Raw genomic sequence first — 20,446 nt, forward strand, 5'->3', positions numbered from 1 at the left:
TAGTCGAGAAGTAGGGTCCGGGCTCTGAGTGCCGCAGCCCACTAGTTCTCGCCCAGCCCGTCTCCATGGCAACGCACCGGGCGGCGCCACGGCAGTCGCGAAGGGACAATCCGGCCTCATCCGCAGGCTTCCGGGCAACGCCCACACGGCCCGCCCACCCCACCCCATCCCCCTGGTCCCGCCCACCCCACCCCATCCCCCTGGTCCCGCCTTTCCTGCGCGTCTCCCGGGCAACGCGCGGTGCTCCGCGCACCGCGTCTGCGCAGGCGCTCACTCCGCGTCTGCGCGCGCCCAGAAGAGCATGGACCCCGAGAAGGCTCCCGTTCCCGAGTTTCTCGCCAAAGCGGAAGACGAAAACTCAGCGGTTGGCCAGCAGCTCCGGTCGGTCACATGGAACCTAGACTCGCCCACTGCCGGTGCGGTCGCCCCTCAGGCGACCACCAGTCCTGGCACCTACCCGGCGTCGGCCTTCTTCCGGCACAGTAGGCTCGGTAACCGCCGGGACACTCACGTAGGGAGCCCGCCGAAGATTTGCTTCCTGCGGCCCCGGACTGCGCAGCCGCTCGTTTTCTTCAGGTGCGGCCCGGGTACCCAGAGCGTTCGTCAGAGCTCGGACCCGGGGAAGCCGAACTCTCAGACTTCTGCTCCCTCGGCAGCCGCGGGGATCTTGGTCCTGGCTCTCCAGAACCTTGGGCGCCTCAGAGCCGGGGCTTTTCTTAGACCCCAGGAGAGTCTGAATGTCCCCGTCCAGGTCTTCACTCTCTCCGGAGCCCGAACGCCCTCAGCCCGGACTCTGAAGATTCCCACCTCAACCCAGTATCCTCCGAACGCCCGGGCCCGGCCTGTAGTCTCCCAGGCTTGACGTCGTCTGTCCAGAAGGTTCCTAGCGCCCCCTGGGCCGAGGCGAACGTCCTTACCAGCTGGGAGGCCCAGGTTCCCTCAGGCCTGACGCTTCCCTCAGTCTGAATCCGCAGTGACCCAGGGAAAGCCCTTAGTTCCCTCAGCCGTGGCCCTGTCCCCACAGACCTCAGCTTCCCCTCGCCTCCTCCATTTCACACTCCCTCAGAGTACCCCCGCCCAGGCTCCCACAGAGGCCTTGCTCTGCCAGCATTATGGTTCAAAATGATCATTATTACTTGAAAGGGAGTATTCCCTGTTGTGGCCTCCCCACTTCCCCCCTTCCCGGGAAGTATTGGTAATTTGGTGCACCACTGAGTGGGTGAACTGTTTAGTGTATCTTTAGGTATTTTATGCTTTTTTTTTTTTACCCCCCAGCAGAATTCAGGGGACTTTTGATTGTGAGCATCTTGATCTCTAAAGGGGTCTTTTCTATCTCCTCATGTCTTTTCTGTTAAAAAATGTAAATGGGAGATAAGGGGTGTTTGTTTCTACTTGTTTGTAGATGTAAAAGCATTCAGAAAAGCACAGTTTCAAACTGGCTGAACATGAATTAGGGGGAAAATTTTTTAATCCTTCAAAATGTTTTATCCTTTAAAATTAGTCCTTTTTTTTTTTTTTGGTCCTGTCAAAATAGTATGCACTTGTAGAAAAATCAGATGGACAAGCAAAATGAGTATCTGGAGACAATCACTGTTCCAAACGGGCTGAAAATGAATTAGGATAAAAAGTTTTTTAGTCCTTCAAAGTGTTTTATCCTTTAACAGTTGTCCTATCAGAATAATGTACACTTATAGAAAAATCAGACAAGCATAATGAATGGTTAGAGACAATCACTGTTACCATTGTGTTGTATATTGTTTCAGATCTGTTCATAAATATGTACTGCAACATGCTTAAGCATTTTTTTTTTCAGTGGTAGGGAGGGAATATGTCACAAAAAGTTTATTGTAAACTTGCACCCCCCCATACACTGTGGATGTCTTTTATCCATAGCTGCTTAGTATTTTATTGTATGGCCTAATCACAATTTATTCAGTTGCTTTCTTATTGTATATTTAGATAGTTTCCAAATTTTAGGAGGAAAATATTACAAATAATTATTTTTAAGTAGGCAAAAAAGATATATATATATAGTTGCAAAACCACTTCATGGTGTCACTAAATTATCAAAAGTGAAAACTCAATGTCTGGTATTATCCATTTTTGATCAGTTCCTCATTTTAACCAAATTGTTATCTCTAGTTTGGCCTGGAGCACCTGGCTTCATTCTACCACACCCCATCCCATCCCAACTTCTGCTTCTCACCCTCGAGAGTCTCCTCAAGTGTTTGTCCACTGCAGACTTTCTTTACCTGTCTAGACTTTCCCCAAATCCTTTTCCCTTAGAATTTCCCAATTAACCAACATAACCTGTGTCCAAGCATTTTATTCTCTTTTTTCCCTGATTCCTTTGACTGTCCCCACTCGGATGCCCCTTAGACCTAGGCTCATGGAGTGCCCCCACCAACCCCCCTCAAATTTATCCCTCTGACTTTGCTTCTTTCCTCTAAGACCTTCACTTCCCATTTCATCCTGCATTTTCTTCAGATGACTGCTCCTTTGGACACTTATAAGTCCCTGTTGACACTTCTCTTGTGGATTACTCTGACCTTTCTACATCCTTCTCAGGATTTTATTTTCCTCTCAGCATCCAAGAAACACCCCTTAGGCACACATATTCCACAGGAAGAAACCTAAGCCTACTCCCTTGCTCCTCTGACAGTTATGATAGGGCAGTGCCTCTCCCAAGAAACTTCAGGAAGGCTCAGCCACTACCCCAGGATCCCATCAGATCAGGTTGTGTTCTAGTCCTGACCCCAGCCATCAAGCCTGTACCACCTTCTCCTCCCTCTGCAGCTTAATGAATTCCAGTGAAGCAGCAATGAAAAAATTTTTACCCAAGAGCCACTTATCTCGGGTGATAATACGTGACAACCTCAGTGCGCAGCGAATCTATGAGATGGAGGTAAAGTCATCACAAGCCTTTCCATTAGAGGGCGCTAGTGGCTTGATCCATGTTCATTTCACTCTCCGGGTAACCTTGGAGGGAGCTCTCAGATCTTAGAGGTGGTAGGAGGCCATCAGGGTGCTCTAAATACAAGCCTGTTTTACAGAGGAGACAATTGAGAACTCCGGGTTACTGGAAGTGTCATAGCTATTCCTTGTTTGAAGGAGCCAAGGAAGATTCCACATCTCTTGGTGCCTGTGACATTTTTTTCCCTCAAAACACATTACCTTGCTATTTAGGGAGCCCCTGAGTGGATTCCTACAATCTCTTGTAAAAAGAAGTCTTGCTTCTAGAGCTTGAATTAGCATTGACACCATTTGGTCATTTTTTTTTCCTTTAGGGATTATCTCCCACTTTTCCACATGAGAACTGAGATTTTTCTACTTTTTGCTTATTGACAAGAAAGGTTTGACCTGCTTACCCAAAACCCTCAGAAGAAGAGGGAAACCACAGTGTCATCATCCCACAGGCCCTGACTGATTAGTTCATTAAATGCATCTTCAGGGCTCACGGGGCAGGAAGTGTTTCGGGCATGAGGAAGAGACTAGTGAGTACGATGGACTCTCAGAATGTGCCCGTTTCTTCCATTAGAGCAGGCGGGCCAGAGTTAAGCTGCTGTACCCTTCTTGACTTTTTTGAGCCCCTCTCCATGTTCCAGGACCAAATCTGGAAGGACCCATGAGGTTCTGACATTGAAAACAGTGGGAAAGATTTAAGAGATGGTGGCAGATCTTAAGTGTCACCAAGACCAAAAGAAGAGTAGGGATGTGAGTGTTTCTCTGCTAAGCTTCCAGTGGCACAGTGTAGTGGAATTAGAGCAGTGTTTCTCCCCCACAAAGTTCTCCCATTAGGGGAGGAGATGGCTCGCGCCAGCCATTGATTTCCCAGGGCCATCCAGGAGGGCAGTGAATATCTAGTGTGTTGGGAACCCTCTGAACAATGCTCTGAGAACAGTGGATAATGGCTAGTATCCCTGCATGTGTGGCCGTGGTTCTCAACTGGGATGGCTATGCCCTGTGGGGACTTTGGCGATATATCGTAATAGAAGAAATAAGTAGGGAATTCCCTGGTGGTTCAGTGGTTAGGTCTCTGTGCTTTCACTGTTGAGGGCGCAGGTTCAATTCATATCCAGGAGCTAGAATCCCACAAGCTGTGTGGTGTGACCAAAAAGAAGTCCAGTTCAGTGTGACATAGGGGGTGTCACCGACAATATGCAGGGGGCACCAAGTGAGTAATAGGGACTGAGTGATAAGAGTTAAGGAAGGGGGGGTTACAAGATGCACCCTTTTCCCTCCCTCCTTCTGACCACTCTCCAAACAGATATTAGGCTCTGAGGCTGCAGACTCAGAAGGTACCACAGGAGTGAGCTGGCTCGATGCCCTCACTCTACAAACAGGGAAATGGAGCTCCCTGTGAGCCAAGTTATTGATGGAATACTGAGTTCATCTAGCTCCTTTTCCACCTCGTAGCAGCAGCACAGATGCCTCTCTTACTGTGAAGTAATCTCACCTCTGCTTTTTGTAAGATAAGAGCTGCAGACAAGACCAAGAAAAAGATGAACCACTTGTATGACCACCTGAAAAAGAAATTCATGACAGACCAGCTCAGAAAGTTGGGGCGCTGGCGACGGGAATCCACAAACATCCGGCAGTACCTGGATACCATCCGAGGGAACAAGATCCTATTAAAAGCTCAGCCTAACAGGAAAGATCAGCCACCCTAGTCAAGGCAGAGTGGTCCATCCTGGGGCCATGACGATGCTAGGCTGACCGGAGACAAGCTGGAAGCGAGCCAGTCTACACTATTGTGGAACAGCAATAAATGAGACCTGTGGACAGTGGAGCACAAAGCCGGTCGGCAATGCTGCTGTTTCTTGCCCAGTCCCATCCCCTCTTTTCTGGTGAAGGCAGTCTTGATAGTCCTGTAGCTACCCAAGTGGAAAGGACTGAATCGAGCCGGCTTCCAAGGTTAAGGCAGAAATTAACCTCTGGTACCCACGTGTCTGGTGCAGTGCCAGGCCAGGTGTGCTGGGACAGTGGTACCTTGTATGGGAAGGGCTTGGTAATGCCACTGCCTGGCATTCTGGTGGTGAGTCCAGGTGGGGCATCAGGCAGACCTGGGTTAAGAGCCGTTTCTGCCGTCCATCAGCTGTGAGACTTTGTAACGTCTCTGAGCCTCTGTTTCCTTATGTGAAAAAACGAGGCAGCAGTGTGGGAACCGCCTCCAAGAACCGACGTGAGGCTGTGGAGCACTTGGCCCAGGGCCCGTCATCCCATGGGCTCTCCCCACAGTGCCTTCATTTAGCTTCCAGCCTTGCCAGTCCTGCCGCCCTGGCCTGCCCGCTGCCCCAGCCGCACCTGCAGGCTCCTCATCTAGAATCATCTTCAGGGCTCTGAGGAAGCTCTCTTCACCCTCCAGGGCTTATCTCAATGCCATTTCCCCACCAACCCCCCACAAGCTTCTCTGATCTGCCTCCCGCCTGCCCCTCCACAACCCAGGCCAAGCCGCACGGGTTCCCCTTTCTCTGAACTTGGCTTACCTGTGGTGGCTTCACTCTGCCTTTCATGGTAGATGTTTGGATGTTTGTCCCAGCCTTAGATCAGACTATACAGCCTTTGAGAGTAGGAGCCAGGGATCCCCAAGATTCAGTTCAGGCCTCTCCTGTGCCACTCCACCCCACCAGGAGAGGCCTCCCCTTTGTGTGCTGATGTCTCTGCACTGAGCATGCGGTTGGCCGTCTCTTTGCTCTGTCTTCCTGACCATGTTGTGAATATGTCGACCGGGTTACTCACTTGTTCATCTCTGTAACCACAATGCCCAGTAACACTGAGCAGTCAGTGTTTTCTAAGTGATTATTCCTTTGTTTAATTACAGCTTCAGCACTGTGCCCAGAGTAAGGGCACGGTACATATTTTTTAAAGTTAACCAGGTCCCCTCACTTTACAGATGAGGAAACAGGCCCAGAGAGATGGCTTGACTTGCCCAAGGTCACACAGCAAGTTAGTGGCAGAGAACTAGAAGCAGGTTTCCTGACTGCCGGGGAGTGGTCGTTCCGCATTACCACAGCTGCTAGGTAAGGACAGTCCTCATCCGGGGATGGAGAGCCAGACGTCCACGAAGCTTCTGTTTTCCCTTTTAATGCTCTTCCTTTGAGAATACGCTGCTTTTCAGTGGGAGCCAAAACCTTACTAGGTTTTTGTCTGTTTTCTTGGCTAAGCACAACTGATTGGAATAATTGACTTTAAGTTTTATTATACAAGCAATATGACCACATTTGCCAAAAACAAAAACTCTTCCATTAGACCAACCACTGCTAGCATTTTGATGTGTTTCTTATATTTTGAGTATTCGTTTCATTTCAACAACAGTCCTTTTCCCTGGCACTGTACCTAGAAAGGGGAAAGAAAGGCTTCGGGGATCCTGGTGTCTTCAGAGGGCCCACCAAGCCACCCAAGCTCCACTTTTCTCCAGAGAACTCTGCCCCTGCTAAATCTTCCCCTAATGCAGCCTCTAAGCCTCACCCCTGTCTAGCCTTCAGCCACACCCACCCTTCTCCTCTCCTCTGGATGGCTGGCCTTGGCAGAGGGTCTTTGCAGTCCTATGCTGTGGCCCAGCAGACTGGGGGAACCCTGGGAGTGAGATGGGTGGGAGCTTTGGGATATCTACCTAGTAAGTCACTTTATAAACCACTAACTCACAGGCGGACTTAGTCTTCCCATATTTGCATTAAAAACCAGAGGATTTTGCATTTAAGTTAGGAACAAGAAGTAATGAAATTCTGCAGAGGCCCCTAATTTTTTTTAATAGAAATATGCCAAGCTCTTTTTTCTTTTTAAATTAGGCATTTATAAGCAAGCAAGCATACATTAATTACATAAAAATAGTTTTTTGAGTAGTAGAGAAAGCCATCATATTGTCATTAGCAGCAGTGGAGGAGAGAAGGGAACAGCAATGCAGATGCTCCTGGTGGGCGTGAGGGTGGAGCTGGGTTTTTTTTTTTTAATTAAAAAAAAAAGTGTCATTTGTGACTCCTGACTTAAAGCAAGAACAAGATGGCATCCCCAAGCCTGGTGGGTGCAGAGGGTAGGTGGGGTCACCCAGAAAACCAGCTGAACCTGTGGGCATGAGGTGGCCCAATTGTGGAGAGAGGAAAAAAGAAAAGGGAAGGAAAATCAATGAAAGAAATGAAGGAGTATTGGATAGGAAGATATTCGAGAAATAGAACCAGTACGCACACGCACGCGCTCGCACACACACACACACACACACACACACACACACACACGAATCCTGCCCAAGGTTGGGCAGCTAGTAAGTGACAAAGTCTACCTTCAGCCTGTCTAATGTGAAGGCCATCTCCTAAACGGCGGCAATCTTCATCACTATAGTCAGATATGGAGGCGGGGCCCCTCGGGAGCGCGAGTTCACAGATGATGTTGTGGAACCTCAGCTGTAACGTCAGTTGCCCAAGACCGGCTGTTTCCCAGAGACCTGGAAGGAGCCCTAGGTCTCCCTTCTACCATGTGGCTAAGGGGAACTTGTTGCCCATTTTGGGCTGGACAGACTGGGGAGAGTTACAGAGATGTGGATGAGGCGCGTGCCCACCCGGGAAGTGGGAGAACAGGACACAGGAGTCCTGACCGTGGCCCATTAGCTATGAAAAGATGTCTTCAGCTTGGTCCTCAGGAAACCTTTGTGGAACATCCTTTGTGTCTGAAGAACCATGCTGATGGCAGGGGACAGATGAATGATACTCTTTTAGTGGGAGAGAGTGTCTTGGGTGTACTCTGTGATTCTTGCTGATGGCATTTCCTTCCCTCCCTTTTCACCAGATACACCTCACCAGATACACAGGGCACTTGGAAAAACCTTCCCAGTTCAAAAATCTTGCTGAGTGCACAGTGGGCTCCTTTAGATTTTCTCCGTGACCTGGGACAAAAGGAGGGAACTTCTCTTTACCAAGCGCCTGTTACACGCAAGACATCTTATATCCCACCTCACTCCGTATTCACAAGAGTACTCTTCAGATGTCATGCCCACTTTTAAAAAAAATTATTTTTGGCTGCTCTGGGTCTTCATTGCTGGGCACGGGCTTTCTCTAGTTGCAGAGAGTGGGGGCTACTTTCTAGTTACGGAGCACGGGCTTCTCATTGTGGTGGCTTCTCCTCCTGTGAAGCATGTCTAGGGCACACAGGCTTCAGTAGTTGTGGGCACGTGGGTTTTAGCTGTCCCAAGACATGTAGGATCCTCCCAGATGAGGGATCAAACTGGTGCCCCCTAAATTGCAAAGTGGATTCTTAACCACTGGACCACCTGGGAAGACCCATGTCCACTTTTAAGATGAGAAAACTAAGGCACAGAGAAGCTAAGAAACTTGCCCAGAGTCACTCAGTTTGAACCAGCCTGTGAGATGCATAAGGCGTGCTCTTTCCTTGCCATCTGGCTGCCCCAGTGATGCTCAGCTTCATTTCCAGCACCACCCTCAATTTCAGCCATTGTTGGTGCAGGAACTGCTCTGTGATGGATGCCCATACATAGCCCTGGCCCTTGACTTTCCTCCTAGGCTACTGCCATTGACCATGTGGTCACTGACATGGCAGGGAGGAAGTCTTGGGTGAGGATGCTGGGACGTCGTGGCAGGTCCCAGCTCCAGGGTGTCAGGCAAGGGCATCAGATCTCAGCAAGTGGATGTGGGGCAGCCTGCCAGGGGCCTCAGCAGATGACCATAGGGGCAGCTAGCTGGGGAGCAGGGGAGGCAGTCACAGCTAAGAGTGATCCCACAGCTCTTGTCTGTCCCATCCGCCTATCCTCCCATCCATCCACCCAGCATGCACTTATCCATCTGTCCATGTGGCGCTTCAGCCCACAGAACACAAATGGGGAGAAGCTGATTCTCCTGCTTGCCGTGACACCCTCACTGCTCCCCACTGCTGTGGGGAATTGGGGTGACCTGCCCGCTGGGAGCGCCTCTGTCCTGATTCACTCTGACCTCGAGCAAGTCACTTCTCTGTGCCGAGAGTCTGGGGAACTGGGAAGACCTGAGAGCTGCCTTGAACAGGCCGCTTCTCATTTCATCAACAGGTAGCTGAGGCAGGGTGGGGAACTGACTTGCCAAGCTCAGGTAAGGAATCACTGGTGGGTCTGGGACTAGATCCCGGGGCCTGCCACTCGTTTGTAAAGTGGGAATGTGAATTCTGGCTCCCTTCATCTGCTGGGATTGTAGGGAGGACCCCACGAGATAAGTGGTAGGAAAGTGACGGGAGAAATGAGGTCACCAGGGCAGAAAGTCCCAGAGGTCCAACCAAGGCCCCTGCTGCCGGGCCAGTGCAGATCCCATGGTGACCACAAGGGGTCAGCAGATGCTTGTGCACTCAGCTGGGATCTCAAAGGCACTTACTGTGAGCCAGGGTCTGGGTCACTTCATTCCTGGGGACCCCTAGCACAAACAAGACGATGGACGCATCGCAGCCCAGCCCACTGTTGAAGCAGGAAGTATCACTTGGGTGTTACAATTCAGAGCCTGGCCCAGCTGCTGACTCTGCAGGGCTCTGAGGGCTGAGGGGCCAAGCCCGGAGCAGGCCTTAGCTGGGTCCCCCTGTGTCCCCAGTTACCTTTATCTGGGCTTCAGCTCTCTTGCCTGCAACTGTTCCGAGGGGGGTGGTACAGGTGGCTGATCTCTTCACTTCCATTCTCAAGCCCGAGATGTGGCACAGAGCTTTGCACACATGATGCTCCATAAATATCTGCTGAGCAACTCCTGCCCTCAGCAGAGCCAGAAAAATCCAGGTCAGCTTGTGGCCACAGACACAAAGGTATATATGCTGGTTTGTGTCCCATTTACCCAGGAAAAGAGATGTACAAGTTAAGAGGGAGGTGGGACAGCATGTAGCTAAGAGCACAGGTCTTCCGGAAGGCCTCAGTTCAAATCCCAAGTCAGCTGCTTTCCCAGCTTTATGTCCCTTAGCAAGTGCCCTGTATAATCCAGCCAGTGTACGTTTCCTCTGCCATTATGCAGTTAGGCTTGGCTTACCTCTGGTCCCTTTGCCGAATGAGAATATCTGACTGGAAGCTTTGCGTGGGGCAGAATCAGAAATGACAGAGTCAGGAGGGCTCTGTTCTGTGATGCCGACATCCACTCCGCCAGCCCTGGCTGGCCTCAGATGTTTCATTCAGTCTCTTTAGAGCAGAGACGTCCTGTTTTCTGCCTGGGGGAAGTATTGCCCTCACTTTGCAGCCTTCGGTGTAGAGAGGGGTGGGGCAGTGGGTCGGAGCAGTTATTCCCCAACCCCTGCTCAAGGTGGTATATGAGTCTATGTTTATTATAAACTGAGCAGATACAAAAGGATACTGGAAAATATGTGTACGGCATACAAACAATATCAACACAAAATGCCTGTGAGCTCACAGGCTAGTTTGAGGAATTTGTTATTCAGTCACTCAGTTGTGTCTAACTCTTTGTGACCCCATGGACTGTAGCATGCCAGGCTTCCCTGTTCTTCTCCCGGAGTTTGCTCAAACTCATATCCACTGAGTTGGGAATAAAATCCCCCATTTCACTTCCCTGTTCTTGCTCCTACCCTCCGCCATAACCTGTTGACTCTGAGCCTGAAGCCTCCCTGTGTTCTCTCAAGTCAGTTGTCTCCCACCTCCCATTTAGCTGGCTGAGAGACTGTTCTCAGCTGCTGCTTCCACCTGTTGCCTTCATAAGAGCGCGCATCCTCTTTCCATATTCCAAGCATTTGTTGAAATCTCTCATTTATCAGTGACCTTTCTTTCTTTCTGGCCATGCAACGTGAGATCTTCATTCCCTGACCAGGAATCGAACTCCTGGCCCCCTGCAGTGGAAACGCTGAGTCATAACTCCTGGGCCCTCCAAGGAATTTCCTTAGTGACCCATCTTTAGGATTGTAACATGACCTTCCCAAGCCTTCCTAACTGCTCTCTATTGGCACATGGCCTCTGCCACCTTCTAAATGATTTAATTGGGATGTTTCTGTCTCCTTTTATTAGAACATAAGCTCCAGAATGACAGGGATTTTTGTCAGAGTTCTTTTAAATTTTTAAAATATTTTATTACTCTTATTTTATTTATTTTTGTTTTTTTGGCCCTCCCACATGGCATGTAGGATCTTGGTTCCCTGACCAGGGATCGAACCTATGCCCCTGCATTGGAAGGTCAGAGTTTTAACCCCTAGACCACCAGGGAAGTCCCTGTCAAGTTTCTTTCAATGCTCCATCATCAGGGCCTAGAAGAAGACTTCGAGTATAATATGAATTCAATGAACGTTTGTTAAATAAAGTCTTGTTTCTAGTTCTGTTTGTTGGTAAACGCTTAGTACTTTGGCAAGCTGTCCCACATTTATTTCAGTGGGGTCTCTTTGGGTCTCAGTAAAGATGGGAGGCAGACACAGGTTCTTATTAAATACCCTGAACTAGAAGTCTCCGTGTCAGTGGTTCTCTGTGAAGGGGTCATGGGCCCCTTTAAGATTATAATGAAACCTACCACAAGTTGGAACTTACATTTAAAATGTACATGTAATTTGCGAAAACTACATTTCATCTTAGAAACCTGTTCTCTTCTGGAGAGATAAGTAGAAACTATCAACACTTGGAACTTCTGAGGTTCAGGGGTTAAGACTCCACACTTCCACTGCAGGGGGCATGAATTCCATCCCTGGTCTGGGAACTAAAGATCCCAGATGCCATGTGGCACAGCCAAAAAAAGAAAAAGAGAAACACCTCAATCAAAACCTAGATGAAGGATGTAGCCAAACCAATAAAAGTGCAAATGACTAAACATATATATTTTTTAAAAAGAAACTATCAATATGGTAGCCCCAGAGAGGGGGAAGAGGGGAGTTCTTCTTTCTCAGTATAATGTGTTTACTTGTTCTATACAGTGCAAGCATTACGATCTCAACGTTGAAGAAATTAGTTAAATATTTTAAAGGAACTCATGTTCTAATCCCTTGGGGCGATCACAAACTACATATCTTTAGGGGCCAGGGAGGTCAGTGCCCATGGCTTTAGGACCATAGGCAGCGGTGGAAGCTGGGGAGACATGGCGCTTGCAGACCCCACCCCAAGATGCTTAAATTTAGTGGCACGAACAGCATGATGTTCATCAAACTTCACTGGCCTGTTTTATTCATTTCGCCAAACATTTCACAGAACCCTCTTTAGTTAAATAGAGATTATTTACTGAGCACTTACTATGTTAAATGAGCTTTACATACATGATTCTATTACTGTCAAGCTGTGAGGTAGGGATTATTTTCCTCATTTTCATTTCACCGATGAGTAAGAGGAAGCTCAGTGAAGTGGCTGAAGTTCCCACAGCTATGAGAGTCGTTGGGCTGGGATTTCTTTAGCGGCTCTGACTCCCGAAGCCCAAGATTTTCCCTCCACATTACTGCCCATCAAGATGTGGTCCATGATGGGAACCTCCCTGGTGGTCCAGTGGTTAAGACTTCACCTTCCAATGCAGGAGGTGTGGATTTGGTCAGCTAAGAGCCCACATGCCTGGTGGTCAAAAAAAAACAAAACATGAAGCAGAAGCAATATTGTAACAAATTCAATAAAGACTTTTAAAATGGGCCACATTAAAAAAAAAACCTTTAAAACAAATGTGGTCCAAGATTCACCCACTCCAAAACCCCTGGGGAACTCATAAAAATGCGGGCTCCTAGGCACTTCCCCGGTGGTCCAGTGGTTAAGACTCCCACCTCCGCTGCCAGGGGCATGGGTTCAGTCCCTGGCTGGGGCCCTAAGATCCTGCAGGCCACATGGTGAGGTCAAAAATAAATGACAAAAAACTAAGATTCATGCTCCTGAATTCCACATCGGACCTACTGACTCAGAGTCCCAGGGAGATGGGGATGGAAAACTGAATTTATAGTAAGCTTCCCTGGAGAGATTTGAAACATTATTTTTGAACAGGTGAAACAGACACTTGGTTAAAATATTCAAGAGGTTCAAAATGGGATAAATGCAGAGAGAGCCCCTCACTGCCTTTCCTGCTTGCACACTTCCCCTCTACCCGCTGTCCCCAAGAGGCAACCACTTTTCTTCGACTCAGCACATTGAAGTTTGAGGCCCATCTTAGTATTTGTGGGATATACCAAGATGCGTAGGTTTCTGCACCCTAGAACTCACAAAAACCTTCAGGCAAGGCCATCAATCATTCAGGGTCAGGTGCCCCAGGAAGGGGTCTCAGAGTCACCAGATGGTAGGACTTCTGCTTGGGTGCATATCTGCTTCCTCTGTTTCTAGGACCTTCCAGTCTGCTCAGCTTCCGCCATCACTTTAAGTAGGGGGCTGGTCCCTGCACAGGTGGTTTTGTCACAAGATCAGAAATGGACAGTGAGTGAGGGGCGCGTAAGGACTAGCAGAGGGGATTCTGCACAGAAGTCCGGTCTGGAGGAATATGGAAGCCCAGTACCCAACCTTTCAAGCTGTTATTTCGTCTTGTTTGTGGCAACCATGACCTTCCCTTTGGGATAGATACTTTAAAATCAGTTGTGCTTAACCTTTCTGGGATCACAGACTCCCTTGGGAAGCCCATGAAAACTAGGGACCTCTCTAGAAAAATGCACAGACACGTTAAACTCCACAGGCTAAGCTTCACGGAGGCCAGCCAAAATTCCCCAGGGGTGTCCAGGAGCTCCGAGTCCGGAACTTCTCTTTTGGAGGTGGTGCTTGTTGTACTACACCGCTTGGCCCACTAAAGGCTCTCTGTTCCTTTAGAGAGTCTGAACCTCGTTGCCACTTGCAGCGAAGTGCCCTGGATGAAGTCGAGGCTAGCTGGCCCAGTAGGTGGGGGCGCGGTGGCTCTGGCCCCGAGCCTGGTCGCAGGGAGAGGGACCCCGGACAGGTAACACCTGCCACAGCGGGCGGGGGCGGTGCGCGGCGGGCGTCCTCCTCAGCTTTTAGCGTCATCCGGCTGGGCCCCTGTGCTGTGGGCGCATTTTCTGGGTTTTGTGGAGCGAACCCCCGCCCTGTCCCCGACCCCACCCCGGGTCGGAGGCGGGGAGAGCCGGCGCGGGGCCGCGGACAGAGCTGCGATGGGAGCCGGCGGGCTCCGCATTCATCATTGTTCCCCTAGCGCCTGGCACGGGTTGGGGCGCAGGCAGGGTTGGTGACCCGAAGCGCGCCGGCCCTTCTGTGTCGCCCGTTCGCCGAGCTCTCGCCCCACAAGTGTTTCCTGAGCGCCTTCCGAGGGCCAGCCCGGGAGCCGGGAGCTGGCGACTCCAGGAAAGGACGGGGGTTCAAGCCCAGCCGGCTGCGCGCCGCGAGGACCACGGGGCGCCGGGGCGCACGGGCGGCGGAGGGACCCGCGCGCGCCCCCGCCGCGCGCTCGTGGCGGCGCCCCCGGCCCCGCCCCCGGCCGCCGCCTCCCGCGCCCCCCTCCCCCCGGCTCGGCCGCGCTCGGGTCGGCGGGCTCCATGGGGAAAGCGGCCGCTCTGTGCCGAGGCGGCGGCTGCGGCGGCCGCTCCCGCGGGCTGTCGTCGCTCTTCACGGTTGTCCCCTGCCTGTCCTGCCACACGGCGGCGCCGAGCATGAACGCTCCCACGCCCGGCTCCGCACCGGAGCCCAAGCCTCAGCTTCAGCCGGTGCCCCAGCCTCAGCGGGAGCTGGTGTCAGAACAGGTGTCGGAGGCAGTTTCTGAGCGGGCGCCAGGATCGGAGCCTGAGCCCAGGAAGATGTCTCAGCCCAGGCCAGGGTTCACACAGGAACTGGAACTGCTGCCGGCGCTGGGGACCGGGTCGGGGCCCCGGGAAGAGCGGGGCTCAAACCCGGGGCCTGGGCCCCCCGCCAAGGCCCCCTTTGAGCAGGTGCCGGCGCTGGGGCCAGCAGTGGGGAGCGTGCCCCAGATCAAACCCGAGTCAGGGTTGCTGCCGGCATCAAAGGACCCGCGCCCGGGGCAGCTGAAGACGCACCTTGGGATGGCAGTGCCCGGGAGCAGCTCGCCGTGCGCTGTCCCCGTGGTCTCACTTCCTCTGGACAACTTCAAGGGCTGGCTTCTCAAGTGGACCAACTACCTGAAGGGCTACCAGCGCCGCTGGTTCGTGCTCAGCAATGGCCTCCTGTCTTACTACAGGTATGGGGAGGTGTCAGGGTGGGGGCTGAGTGTGAAGGGTGGTGATGCTGCCGTCATGGTGAGGGAGGGCATCCAGGGTTGGAGGGTGTGACCACTGGCCCAGGATGTTTGGGAACAGGCACTCTAGCAGGAGAAATAATGCCTCTGGCCAACCTTCAACTCTGGCAGCGGAGTCCCCTGTGGACACGACCTCTGGCAAGGTTGGGTCTGGGGAGTGAGCAGGGAGGTTGGAGTGAGGGAGTGATCTGGGGCCTGGGGACCCCTCTGGCCCTGGTGGTGACCTGGGGCAGCTATCCAGAGTCGGAACCCCCAACATCCTTGAAACAAGAGCTTTCTAGTTGAGGAGCTAAAATTACTGTATTAGGGGCTGAGGGGGCAGTAACCTCGCTCACCCCTTAGGACCCACATGTGGGAAAGGCTCCTGCCCCCTCCTCAGTGAGTCAGACTGCTTCCCACTTTCCCTAGTGTCTGCTGTTTGCCGGCCTTGGCCTGGGGGCACAGCAGACTCAGCCTCCTCAGTCACTTCAGGAGCCCATCTTGACATTCAATAGAGAATCAGGAAGTGTCCCACCGTGGCCTTTCTTACTCCTGAAGCAGCGTGGGGCTCAAAATCGAAGTCTAGTGGTGAGATAGGTAACACTGTTCCGCTGAAACGGATTGAAAGGGGGAAAGATCTTGAAGGCTGCCTTGGTATGTTTCCTGGGGACGGGTGGTTTAAACTTTGAGATCTTGAATCACTCTCTACCGTAATAGATTCTCAAACCTGAGCAAGCGTTGGGATTCGCTGAAGGGCTTGTTGGAACATTGCTCCGCCATCCTGCTGAAGTTCTGCTGCAGGGCGTCCGGGAGGGGCCCCAAGAGTCAGCTCTTCTAACAAGTTCCCAGGTGATGTCGCTCAGGACCACAGTCCTGAAGCCCGGCTCCATTTTCACTGCAAACAGGAGGCCCTGCCTTTCTGAAACTCAGGTCGCTTTGCTCACTTTACGCAGTGGGCAGCCTCTTCAGGTTACCCACTGGAGCATTCATGTGGTCCTTCCTAGCCTTTTTGGAACACGATTTCTAGAGGATAGTTGAATTTGTGATGCCCTTGATTATTTGGGACCTCCACTGACCTTAAGCGATGGTTCCCCCTCAAAGTGGGGATCGGATCGCTGTCTTTAATTCCCGGCAGGGGGGAAAACTGACCTGTGTTTCTCACGCGACCGTCTCGTGTGGTGGTGTGGTACCCCCTCGGCCCACTCGGCTGCACCGTACACATCACAGGACAGAGTGTTCTCAGAGTTAGGCAACTGAGCAAAACGAGATCCTTTTCCAAATGATGTTTTTATCCCATTTCCCTACCCTGTCTGGTGTGTAAACATTCACCTACGCATGCAGTGATAGAGATCATCAGTGATTTGCTATAAAGAAGTGTCATCCTGTCTTCTTATAGGCAAGGGACGTAACACATAGGACCTGTGGACTGTGGACCACACATGAATAAATGTTCATTTATTTCATCCCCGAAATCACACTGTGAGGTGGGTTCCGGGATTGTCTTCTTGTACAAATGAGGAGTCCTGAGGTTTACCTGAGGGACGTGTCTTGTCCAGAGCCACCGGACCGGGTAGGCAGTGGAGAGAGAGTCTGACCTGGGTCCTTTGCGCTCCAAAGTCTGTGCCTGTCCCAGATGTGAGGACTGATGCCAGTTCAAACTTGAGTTCAGCATTTCTGAGTTATTTGTATCTTCCCAGGTACTACTCAGAGTCAGTAGTCGGGGTCAAGGTAATGTTTATGAGTCTCGGGTCCCACCGTGGCAGGAAGGCCTAGTTGTAGTGGAAAACCTGACCTCATGTGTTTTTGTTTTGTTTTAATCAGTAGAACAAAAATGTCGCCCCTTTTCTTTAGGATATGAATAACCATGTATAGACAAGTTGGCCTTTCAAGGTAACTTGAAATGTCTAGATTCTCTGGGTAGTGAAGAAAAATTCTTTTTGTTTGCTGATTAGAATGTGGGGACAAATACTGGTTTAGGGGAGAGGAAAGGGTGGGAACAAGTTTTCGTGTGTGTGTGTGTTTGCACAGTCCAGCTCTGCAGTTTGATTCATGGACGTTTCTAGATTTCAAGGTGGGCCAAATTGTTGCTCCAGTCGCTTGGGTAGGATGAATGATCCTTGATGTTTATATAGCTTTCTCCCTCCTTTAGCCCCATGTGAGCCCCCCACGAAGATGTTCTCAGTCCCATTTTACAGGAAGGGAAATTGAGGCTGAATAGTGAGCTTCAAGGGTGGTATATGCTGAGGTGCCCAGCCTGAAGGTGGTGTCTCCAGTGCCACAGAAGCTGAGTTAGTCTCGGAGTGCAGAAAAGGCCCTTCTGCAATGGGATCGCGCCTCACCTCTCCCCTGCACTCCAGTTCTGCGTTCTGGAAGATGCTTTGGTCTGCTTCCCCTCAGGCCTCCCAAGGCCGCAGGTGTTTGACACCACTCTGCTGTCCCTGCTTGTGGTCTGAACCCTGCCTTCCAGACCAGGCCTGGCCATCCTGCCTGCTGGGCTCAAGGGCTGAGCAGCCTCCAGGCCTGCTGCTCACAGTCTTGACAGCTCAGGATGGGTTATCCAGGCCTCCGTCTTCACACAGGTGCTTGGCTCTTTAAATGTGTGTGGCTGGAATAGAGGCAAATTCCGGTGCTTGTGTGTTGCAAACAGATTGAGAGAACTCTTTTCATGATCTCCTTTCTTTCTTTTTAGTTGTGGCATGCAGAATCTTTAGTTGCAGCATGCGAACTCTTAGGTGCAGCGTGTGGGATCTAAGTTCCCTGACCAGGGTTTGAACCCAGGCCCCCTGCATTGGGAGCATGGAGTTTTAGACACTGGACCACCAGGGAAATCCCCAAAGTTACCATTTCTTTCATGATCTTTCCTTAGGGGCCTGGTAGAGTCAGTGTTAGTGCTGGGTGACGTGGCTGCTGGGGAAGGAACCGGAGCCTCTTCTCTTGGTAGCTTCCGTTTTGGAAAAACTGTAAATTTTGTTTGTTTGTTTGTTTTGAAACTGAGCAAAGCCTGGTTTGGACATTTCTTGTGTTCTTTGCCTGATCCTGTGCTCCAGCCTGGCTCTCTCCAGGATAACTATCATTCCAAATCCTGATCAACATCCACTTTCTTTTTTTAAATTTAGTCTTATCTCATCTATATGCTGGAGAAGGAAAGGGCAACCCACTCCAGTATTCTTGCCTGGGAAAATCCCATGGACAGAGGAGCCTGGTGGGCTGCAGTCCGTGGGGTCGCCAAGAGCTGGCACGACCGAGGGACTCAGCACTCACACATCTATATGCAATTAAAGAAAAAAAGATTTCCATTTCAACCATTTTAATTTTATTTTTTAAAAATCTTGTTTTATTTTATTTTAAAATATTTATGTATTTCGTTGCACCAGGTATTAATTTCGGCATGCGGGATCTAGTTCCTTGACCAGGGATCAAATCCGGGCCCCCTGCAATTGGGAGCATGGAGTCTTAGCCACTGGAGCAGCAGGGAAGTCTGTCAACCATTTTTAACTTTGCAAAAAGGGATCTTGTACAACATATGACTTGGGGGGACTAATTTTGGGTGCTTTGTGACAGCCCGGGTTGAAAGTGTGCCTTTTACCTGTGTCTGCTCCTCTTGGTAGTACGTGCCTGCTCAGTCGTATCTGACTGTCTGCAACCGCGTGGACTGTGGCCTGCCAGCCTCCTCTGTCTGTGGAGTTTCCCAGGCAGGAGTACTCGAGTGGGTTCCCGCATCTCTTGGGTCTCCGGCACTGCAGGTGGATTCGTTACCCCTGAGCCACCTGGGAGGCCCTGCCCCTCTTGACGGGCGGCTACAGAGACACGTCAGTGCGTGCGGGGGTCCTTGCAAGCGAAGTGTCAGGGCTGTGGAGAATGCGAAACGCCGAGCTCTTTTCCAGAGCGGTTGTGCCAGTTTAGAGTCCCCCTGGGGGCAGATAAGAGCTTTTGGTGAATCTCTGATCCCTGTCCTTTGCAGCTCTTGGTACTGTCAGCGTTGATTTTGTCAGTTAAATGAGTATTGCATCATAGTCTTGACCTGCATTTCAGTCCCCTTTATTTTTACTTTGATAGAAAATTGGCGGGGGAGGGGATGGATGAGAATTTCTCCAGTAAGTGTGGCTTCCTCGAGTGTTTCTGTCCTAGATTTTGCTGGAAAAGCTCACTCAATGTCAAGTTTGTTCCAAGGGAGAAAGTACTCAGTGCCAACAGCTGGGCTTAGTAACATTCATATTATCAGGAATAACAAGACGCTCTTTGTAAATATTGTCACATACTGAAAGCATTTCTGGGAGGTCTGGGTAATTGTTGGCAGGTTTTTACTTCTTTCCAACAATGTGCTAGGAATATAAATACAGGAGGCAAGGTTATTCTATTGCCCAGCACACTTAATCACGTTATCTGTTTGACTGTTTGAATACCAGTAACGGAAATATGGTTTTGTGCTCTTTTTTTGGTTGTTAGTTCCCATTTTAAAAATTTCATCCTAAGTTCTCATCTCACAGGGAACGTGTAACTACCTGAAATTAGAGAAGAATTCATAATAATAATGCAGAATTTTCATTATGCATTTTCATAATTGAAAATCATTGTTTTCATAATGCAGCTCAGCTGGTAAAGAAGCTGGCTGCAATGTGGGAGACCTGGGTTTGATCCCTGGGTTGGGAAGATCCCCTGGAGAAGGGAACACCTACCCACTCCAGTATTCCAGTCTGGAGGATTCCTTGGACTATATAGAGTCGGCTCGTAAAGAGTCGGACTCGACTGAGTGACTTTCACTTTTCAAAGGTATTAGCCCTTAACAAACCCATGAAAAGATGCTCACCATCACTCATTATCAGAGAAATGCAAATCAAAACCACAGTGAGGTACCCATCTCATGCCGGTCAGAATGGCTGCTATCAAGAAGTCTACAAACAATAATGCTGGATAGGATGCGGAGAAAAAGGAACCGTCTTACACTGTTGGTGGGAATGCAGACTAGTACAGCCACTATGGAGAACAGTGTGGAGATTCCTTAAAAAACTGGAAATAGAACTGCCATATGACCCAGCAATCCCACTGCTGGGCATACACACCGAGGAAACCAGAATTGAAAAAGACACGTGTACCCCAATGTTCATCGCAGCACTGTTTACAATAGCCAGGACATGGAAGCAACCTAGATGTTCATCAGCAGACAAATGGATAAGAAAGCTGTGGTACATATACACAATGGAATATTACTCAGCCATTAAAAAATACATTTGAATCAGTTCTAATGAGGTGGATGAAACTGGAGCCTATTATACAGAGTGAAGTAAGTCAGAAAGAAAAACACCAATACAGTATATTAACTCATATATATGGAATTTAGAAAGATGGTAATGATGATCCTATAT

General features: G+C 50.2%; 2 protein-coding genes across 2 annotated transcripts in view; both read left to right on the plus strand.

Annotated features, from left to right (window-relative positions):
• The first annotated feature begins 299 nt into the window (after positions 1 to 299).
• On the plus strand, positions 300 to 4,670 carry C17H5orf52 (chromosome 17 C5orf52 homolog). The gene is made up of 3 exons (XM_052655089.1): positions 300 to 576; positions 2,797 to 2,905; positions 4,473 to 4,670. The coding sequence occupies exons 1-3, from the start codon at positions 302 to 304 to the stop codon at positions 4,668 to 4,670; spliced, it is 582 nt and encodes a 193-aa protein (XP_052511049.1). The 5' UTR covers positions 300 to 301.
• A 9,721-nt stretch (positions 4,671 to 14,391) lies between these two features.
• The window catches only part of OSBP2 (oxysterol binding protein 2), a 120,830-nt gene continuing 114,775 nt past the window's right edge, over positions 14,392 to 20,446 (plus strand). Inside the window, exon 1 of the mRNA XM_052654657.1 lies at positions 14,392 to 15,047. Coding sequence (XP_052510617.1) covers positions 14,392 to 15,047 — 656 coding nt within the window. The remainder of the gene's footprint in view (positions 15,048 to 20,446) is intronic.

Source organism: Budorcas taxicolor, chromosome 17 (assembly GCF_023091745.1).
Source record: "Budorcas taxicolor isolate Tak-1 chromosome 17, Takin1.1, whole genome shotgun sequence".
Classification (NCBI taxonomy): domain Eukaryota; kingdom Metazoa; phylum Chordata; class Mammalia; order Artiodactyla; family Bovidae; genus Budorcas; species Budorcas taxicolor.